The 8,927-nt window shown below is 47.0% G+C and overlaps 1 protein-coding gene across 1 annotated transcript in view; it reads left to right on the top strand.

Moving 5' to 3' along the window:
- Positions 1-888: 888 nt before the first annotated feature.
- Serinc5 (serine incorporator 5) overlaps positions 889-8,927 on the top strand; it is a 98,296-nt gene continuing 90,257 nt past the window's right edge. The window contains exon 1 of the mRNA XM_021180315.2: positions 889-1,009. Within this exon, the coding sequence (XP_021035974.1) occupies positions 983-1,009 (27 nt within the window). The 5' untranslated portion in view covers positions 889-982. The remainder of the gene's footprint in view (positions 1,010-8,927) is intronic.

Genomic DNA, 8,927 nt, shown 5'->3' with positions numbered 1-8,927 from the left:
ATTGTCAGCTAGGCCTTTTCACTTCCCGAGGCTTTAGGCAAACTATTCAAGCTACTTATCCGCTGTCACTTTCCTCACCCGGGTACAGCAATGTTTATCTGAAATATTCTTCCAGCCAAAAAGGGATTGGCGTAAAAATCATACTAACAGAAATGGTTTTACATTTGAAGTAACCGTGAGAAGAGATTCAGGTAGAGAGCAAAACTTGGCGCTCCCTTGGCATCCAACAAGCAAACGTTGGAATCCTCCTTTCAATGTGGGTCAGCGGAGAGGCAACTAGGACCCCAACCTAGGTTCCGAGATCGACTCTTAGCGCTCTAACCAGAGCCCCCAGAGTTCCGCGGGAACAGCAGGTGGAACAGCTAGGCGCCTGGGGAGACCTGGCATGTGAGGGGGTGCGGGAAAAGAGGGGTTTCCCGAACGTGGATCTGGTAGATGCCTCTGAGGAGTAAGGCGATCGCAGTCCCATACCAGTGGCGCCCTCGTGGAGGGACCAGCGCAGGGCATTCGGGAGGGAGTCTTCCTCTAGAGCTACAGATTTAACTACCAAAGGCAAGCGGATCTAGTTTACCGGAGCCGGGGCGGAGGAGCGCCGCGAAACCCGGCGGGTCGGTAAAACCCTAGGGCTTGTGAAGACCGCATTCCCTTGGTCTAACTCCGGCGGAAGTGCCAGAGAGGAAGAAGCCCACTGTGCTGCCCGGAAAGGGGCGGGGTCACGGCCACTGGCGGGGCGACTCAGGGGGCGGGGCCTAGGATATGGGCGGAACCTATAGTCGGGGCGGTCTCAGGGCGGAGCCTGTGGGGCGGGGCTTGGCGGGGGTTGTTTTCGGGCCAGGGTACGGGTCTCTCAGCTGGGCTGCTGAGCACGGGGATCGGAAGCTAGACGAGCTTCTTCAGTTGCGCGCTCGCGGACCAAGCCGAGAGGGCCCGAGTGACGGGCGCAGCGGGCAGCGTCCCCGAGGCGAGGTCGTCGGCCGCGGCGATGTCTGCCCGGTGCTGTGCTGGCCAGGTGAGCGAGGCGGGCTGCCGCGCGGGTTATCAGAACACCAGACACGCGGACACCGACGCGAGCCAAGCTCGAGTTCTGGAAACCCTGTGGGCGGGAAGGGACGCGGGGAAGCCCGAGAGGCAACCCCAGCGACCTCGGTGTTCGGCCTCCGGGATTCCGGGCTGGCAGGGCGAGCGGGTCTGGAGCTGAGGATCCCATCGGTTCCCAGGACGTGTCACCTCCGGTCGAAGCCTCGAGGAGTGGCTCTGAGCTCCGTAGCTCTCCTGCCACTGCACTGCCTGTGGGATAAATCCAGGAAAAACGTGGGGTTGGACAAGATCTCTGTTTCTGTACTCCGAGCACAACTGGTCAGTCCGAGCAGGGCGGCCGCGTTTGCCATCTCCAGGTCTAGAACATAGGGCTCTGTATTCACGAGAACGTCTGGATATCCGATTTGCAAACTCCGGGCCACAAGTCTGGGCACAGGGAAGGCTCAGCCCTGCTTCATGGGTTTACCGACCGGACCCTACCCAACCCTGACTGGGCACGAGCCTTCGCTCCCTTCTTTGCAACTCATCTTGCTGGAACCTGTTTTGTAATCTTGCCAGTTAAATTCACGATATGCAAGACATAGGAGGCTCGTAACTGGAGAGAATTATTAGGTTTTAGCCCTTTAATGCTAATTTCCCTTCTTTCTGCAGGGTTAGAAAAACAACAGCGAACTAGGTAAAGCCATCTGGATGTCTTTCTCCCATGTTGTCTTTTTGTTAGGTTTTAAGGGGTTATAAAAAACAAAAACAAAACCTCGAATCTGATCGCGGTGGGTGGGCATTCAGGTGCAGGACTGGTCTTGTTTACTTTGAACGTCAGGACAATGGGGGCCAGCTGTACGTGCTGTAGGGGGTTAAGCTGTGTCTCTGGACCCATCAGGTTTAGTGGCCTATAGTCTGTCCTGTCCTCTTTGAGGTGGCCTTGTGGAGTCATCTTGGTTTCTGATGTATGTCAAGCTGGCATTTTCAGAAACGAGGAAAGTGAGGCTTTTTGATTTGAGTAAAATGATGCCCGTCCCCTCAATGTCTGGAAAGGAAGGACGAAGGAATATGACCCATTCAGGCTTTTTAGACCAAGAGGGGCAGAAAAGATTGTTTTCAGAAAATTGCAAATATATTCATTCTCTCTCTCTCTCTCTCTCTCTCTCTCTCTCTCTCTCTCTCTCTCTTTGCTGGTTCCTGTAAGTTCTAGGCAAGTGCTCTTTGAGCAACACCTCCAAGTCCATTTTTCTGGTTGTTTTGTGATACTCTTCAATTTGATGCAACCCTTTTCATTGTATAGTAATTGCATGTATTTGGGGCTATCTGCCCTTCTCTCTTGGAAGCCCCTTGAAGATCTTTCCTGACAGGTGCTTGATTTCAGGTTCTGAGAATTTATTGTCAGTACTTAAGTGAGTTTTAAGAAATATTGGTATGAGTGATATTTTGCCAGGATGTATGACTTGTTTCTAAAATCCCCCTCTTAGGACTTTGGAAAGAACCAAGTCCTGGCCATTCCCCACAGAATCATAACTTCTGTTTCTCAGGGTTGCTGAAGGTCTCACTGTGGTAGGTTTCAGTGCAGTGAGCAGCACTCACGCCATGGTTTTATATCGCTATGTGAGGGCGTGAGCTTTAGCTAAATGTTAGAATGCTTGCCCAGCATGCATTTAGCTGGATTCAGCCACTAGTACAAAATGAACCCCTCAAACCTCATACTGTCACCAGAAGCTGAGTCTCTCAGTTGTATCCATATTGTTTTCCAAGCACCTGCTAAATGCTAGGAGGAGGATGTATTGTAGGAAGCCAAACATCTCTGCTGGCAATGATCTGTGTGTGTACACAATTGTAAGGATATCCCATAAGCATGTAAACAACAATAGATCCAGTTCCAGGAGTCTTGTAACAAGGCTGGGTAGTAAAACAGCCTTGGGAAGGTTGGGTGAGACGGTTGTCTGAGAAAATGCCTCTAGAATGGAGATATAATGGAGAGAGTACAGAGGCCAGACTTAGAGTAGGTGAGAGAACTTGCCGGGCCAGATATGACTGGAGATTGTAATCCCACACAATGAGTCATACCCTTGGTGAGTGCAAGAGTCACTGGACCTGACTGGAGCTGAAATATGGTAATTGCAGTAAGCAGGGAGAGCACTGGGCATAACTCCTGTGTTCCCACTGGGAACCAGGGCATCTTGGTCAGGAGTTTTACATAGACCACTTTAGAGAGACTTGCCATCACTTGTGTAGTTGGTGCATTCCTGAGTGAGCTCAGTTTGAGGCGGCTGCTGCTGCTTCTGCTGCTGCTGCTGCTGCTTCTTCTTCTTCTTCTTCTTCTTCTTCCTCCTCCTCCTCTTCCTCTTCCTCCTCCTCTTCCTCCTTCTTCTTTTTTTTTTTCCGAGACAGGGTTTCTCTGTATAGCCCTGGCTGTCCTGGAACTCACTTTGTAGACCAGGCTGGCCTCGAACTCAGAAATCAGCCTGCCTCTGCCTCCCAAGTGCTGGGATTAAAGGTGTGTGCCACCACCTCCTGGCTGAGATAGCTTCTTTATATATCACAGGTTCCAGGATGACTAAGGAGAAGTTCTCCAGGTTGGAGTTGAGATTACAGTGAGCAAATAGATCACCTATAATATCGAGGTTTTTGCAGTTTCATATGGTTACTTATGGTCTTGTGGAGGGCCTTGAATGAGACAATCAAAAATATAACTTGAAGAGATGTTAGCCATTCTGCAGCTTTACAAGCACAGGTGCTAGGCCCTGTTTCTGCCACGTACCTAACAGTAGTTGTCATCCTGTGGGTCGGGACCCAGCGGGGACCTGGTGGGGGGTGGGGACGGGTTGAACGACCCTTTTACAGTTGTTGCCGACCACCTGAAAACAGATGTATTTACCTTACAATTCATAACAGTAGCCAGATTACAGTTATGAAGTAGCGATAAAAAGAATTTCATGGTTGGGGGTCACCACAGCATGAGGAGCTGTATATAGGGTCCCAGTGCTGATCTTACAGATCCTCACTGGAGTTTGGGTCTTAGTCTGATGGCTTCGAGAGGAACATAGTGAGCAAGGGTGAGCTGTAGGCGGACTTGGACTCAGAAGATTGCTTTGGGAACTGTGAAGGCTAGACTGTCAGGGAGAAGGAAGGTGACCTAAGGAAACGGTCCAAGTAGTCAGGAGCTGTTCATTTCGTAAGTACGTCTTTTCGTTTCTTAAAAACCAGGTTTTGCTACGTAGGCAAGGCTGGCCCAAAGCTTGTAATTCTGCTTTATCCCGCTAAGGGCAAAGATTAAAGGTCTGCACTATCTGATGCACCGCTCACAAGGTGGCCTGCGTTGTTGTTTGTTTGTTTTTTTTGGTTTTTGTTTCCTCATTTAACTTGGCTGGCTTCAAACTCTGTGAAGCAGAGACTGGCTAGCCTTACATACCTGATTCTTCTTCTCCCTCTACTTCTGTGTGCTATTATGCCTGGCTACAGTCAGCATCTGTCTATCTATATTTACATCTTTATCTATTTATATCTATATCTCTATGTATTTAATTTTGTTTTTATGTGTATGTGTGTCAGTGTACCATGTGCCTGTCTGGTGCCCTCACAAGCCAGAAGAGGGTGGCAGTTCTTCCAGGGCTGGATCCAGGGTGACCCCTCTGCAGCCCCCACTTCCTTACAAGCTCAGGTGCTGGGTCCTATTCCTTTGTGGCTCTTAAATCCCTGGGCGTGTTTACAGAGGGTTGTAAACTGCCCTGTGGGTACTAGGACTCAAATCCGGGTCCTCTGCAAGAGTAGGCAATGCTGTCAGTAGAGGGGCCTTTTCTCTAGCCCCGACTGTGAGTATTGCTTCTTTGTGAGTCTTACTTCTTTGTATGTGCTGTGTTTGAGGCTCTGCTGTGAACACACGTCCCTTGCTGATGGAGCTTGCATTCTGGCAGCCTGTGTGTAGTCCAGGGAAGAGAGAGCATGCTACCTTCAGTGAGGCTTTAGCTGCAGGAGTGGGTACAGTGGGTATCATGGACTTTGTCTATAGTGGTAAAAATGAATTAGAAATGGGTGTGGAGAAGGGAACAGGACTTGGATATGTTTGTTTTGTTTTTTTGAGATAGGGTCTCTCTGTAGAACAGGGTGACTTTGAACTCATAGAGATCTGCTTGCCTCTGCCCCCTGAGTGCTGAAATTAAAGGTGTTGGTGTTTGTGTGCATAGGTGGGTAGTGCCCTGTCATGAGGTGAAATAGGAGGTTAGCATTTGACAAGGAAACCATAGTTTTCTCTTGCCTTTCTATGACTCTTGAAATGCCTGTTATTAAATCCAGTGAGATTGCAGAGTATTAGGATTTGAATTGAGTTTAAGTCAAAAGAGCTTGAAGATTGCAGGTAAACGTTTTGGATTTGGGCAAGCAGGTAGGTATGCCTCTGAAAAAATTACTTCTCTGTCTTCAGTATTCCTTATCTGTAGAATGGGTGTGGTGATGCTTAGATTATTATGAGGATTACATGTGGCACTAGGATGGATATGTATATATATATATATATATGTATGTATATGTATATATACATATACACACATACATACATATATGTATATATGTGTATATATGTATGTGTGTATATATACATATATATGCATATACATACACACATATATGTAATATATATGCAATGTATATGCGATATATATGATATACATATATATGTATATGTATATATGTATATGTATAATATATGTGTGTGTGTGTGTATATATATATATATATATATATATATCCCTTCCAAGACAATTTGAGAGTAAGAGTTGTCAGGGCCTCCTGCAGGCAAGTATAAGCATTCGTGATAATTGTGGTGGTGGTGGTGGTGGTGGTGGTGGTGATGATGATGATAAAAATCTACTTCAGTGCCCAGTATGTTGTCTGTTTTATAAGTATATCATCATTCTGGACCACAGCCCTGTCTACCACAGGTGAGGCAACTAAACTGTAAAAAACTGAACCAATAGACTGATGTATCCAGACCTTCAATACTGGCCCTCCAGGTTTCGGTTGGCTTCCTTCTCTGCTTGGCGCTTGTTCCTTGTTTTCCTTATTAGTACACAGCACACATATGCGACTGCTCTGGATGGACGTAGACAGTTCTGAGCATTCAGCGATGGGGCTTTTCTGGGAGATGTTGGCTGCCATCAGGAAAGGGGGAGTGGCATTTAGTTTCTTCCTTCTTATCTGGTCCAAGTTACAAACACCACATTAGAGACTTAAGCTCTGCCAAATACACAAACGTTTGCTGGTCTTGCAGCTTTTCCTGAAGCCCTGGGTAGCTCAGCTCTTTGCTTTTTTTTTGTTTTTGTTTTTGTTTTTTTTTTTTTTTTTTGATTTTTTGAAACAGGGTTTCTCTGTATAGCCCTGGCTGTCTTAGAATTCACTTACTTTGTAGACCAGGCTGGCCTTGAACTCAGAAATCCGCCTGCCTCTGCCTCCCAAGTGCTGGGATTAAAGGCGTGCGCCACCATCGCCCGGCACTTTGCCCTCTTTTGATGCTGTAGCGTGCATAGTGCATGAAAAGTTCTCTGGGGCAGAAGTGAGCACCTTCTAGTAGGGAGAACTTCACTAACTTCTGGATGGGCTGAGGCAGCCACACTAGCGGGCTTCGTGGACAGATCCAGTCTGTGACTGCCATTGACAAAGTAAGGACTCAGCCATCTCTGCAGCGGTGTCCCACAAGAACAGAGGTGCCCAGATGTTTACAGGCAGGTCTAGACATCTTCTGTCTATTTCCCTCCATCTCCCTCTCTTCTTTCCCTTCTCTCTTTCTTCCTTTTTTCTTGAGACGAGATCTAATGTAACCCACACTAGCTTTCATCTTGAGGGTGACCCTGACCTTCTAGATCTTTCTGTCTCTGTCTCTCCAGTGGTGGGACTGCAGGGTGTGGCACAGCACCTAGTTTATGGGTTTGTTTGTTTGTTTGTTTTGAGACACATCTCATCATGTAATTTTGACTGACCTGAGCCTCAGACTCAGAGTTTGGCTTTGCTACCTGAGTACTGGGATTAAAGGCCTGTGTTACCATGCCTGGCAAGATCTTATTTCTTGATCATTGAAGTTTTCCTTAACAAAAACCCACCTCTAATGTCTATTATGTTAATTAACAAAGCCTTTAATGCTACCAGGGATTACCTTCCATTGTTAAAGTTTAAAAGCCACCACCACCACCATCAACAACAACAACAACAACAACAACACAATGGCACATATGCTAAAGCATGATATTCTGTTTGCCAAGTATTAGGTAAAGACCTGAGCTGCTTCCATTTTGTGCAGCATGAGCTGCCTGCTTGCTTTTTATGGCAACTTGCTATGCAGCTCTGGCGGGCCCAGGTTGTCCTCCTGTCTCAGCCTCCCAAGTGCTGAACTACAGGTATGGCCTGGCCAGTCGGCCTCTTACAGAGGGGAGTAGGAAGGGAGTGGGGTGGTGAGTGGTGGTGGTCCAAGTCCAGTTTAGGGAGGAAAGATTTATAAAAGGTGGTGATGTGTCTGAGTCAGTTCTGCCTGTTAGCTGGCTCTGATCAGAGCCTGTCCACCCTCAGAGCTGCAGCCCCAGTTATGTTGCTGGTATTGTAAAATAGTGGGCTTCAGATCTGCGAGAAAGCCACTACTGCACCAGTGTCCCAGACTTGTACTGTCTATGGAGGGTTGGTTCTTCTCTAAAGATTGCCAAAATTTGCAGACATTCAAGGCCCTCATAAAAACATTCTGTTTGTAGAATAAGAAGCATAAACCCCCTCACTTCAACACTTAGACTAACTCCTCCGGTCCTAGTGACTTGTGACACCTGATACAAACTTTTAGAGTGGCCAGTCTCGAGCAACACAGATGGTGCTCCAGCATCTATTACCTAACAAGATGGTGAAATGCCAAGCTAAGTCCCCACAGGAACAGTGCATGAGATAAGAACATGTAACTTCCCTCACATAACCTAATATCCATCACCTCCAGGGCATGAGTCTCTCCTTGCAAAGTATTTTACAATATATTTTTAATTATTATTTCTGTATGGTGTGTGTGTGTGTGGAGGGGCATGCCTGCCACAGTGATGCATATGGAAAAGCTTTGCGGAGTAGGCTTTCTATTTTCGCCTCTGTGTTAGAAGGGTTATTGAAGTCACATTGTCAGGCTTGTGTGGCAAGCATAGTTACCCAATGAGCCATGCTCTGGCCATATTTTTAAGGATTTATTGATTGACTGTTGCATGTGTGCACACATGCATGTGCTTGAGTATTAGTGTTAGTTTGTTTGCTCTGATACAGGGTTTCTCTGTGTAGCCCTGGCTATCCTGGGACTCATTCTGTAGACCAGGTTGGCCTTGAATTCAGAGATCTGTCTGTCTCTGTCTTCTGAGTGCTGGGACCATGCTCAGCTCTGATAAATTGTCTGTTAACTCCGTGCCTTCAGCTCATCATTGCCAGCAGATTTTACATGTGATCTTTGCACATGCTTCCAAGTACATCTAACTATCTCTAGTTCACTCATGCTTGAGACCATGCTGGTATTGTTATATTGTTACATTGTTTAGCGGAGAGAGATGGCTCAACAGATAAGAGCACAGCGTTAGCTCTCCTGGAGGACTCAGGTTCAGTTTCCAGCACCTACTTGGCATCCCACAAACATCTATAACTCCAGTTCCAGGGAACTTGACAGCATCACACAGACATAAATGCAGGCCAAACATGGACATACATAAAATAAATTATTAAAAAAAGAAAACAGCAAGTCCATGTTGAGTAGAGAGGGAATTTTATCTTGCTTTGTTTGTTTGTTTGTTTGTTTTTGGAGACAGGATTTCTTTGTGTGGGCTGGCTGTCCTGGAACTCTGTGTAGACCAGGCTGGTTTCGAACTTGCAGAGATCCTCCTGCCTCTGCCTCCTGAGTG

Source organism: Mus caroli, unplaced genomic scaffold (genome assembly GCF_978045245.1).
Source record: "Mus caroli unplaced genomic scaffold, Mus_caroli_1 scaffold_15, whole genome shotgun sequence".
In the NCBI taxonomy this organism is placed as follows: Eukaryota; Metazoa; Chordata; class Mammalia; order Rodentia; family Muridae; genus Mus; species Mus caroli.
The sequence above is the reverse complement of the archived record's forward strand: the minus strand, read 5'-3'. Positions and strand labels throughout refer to the sequence as shown.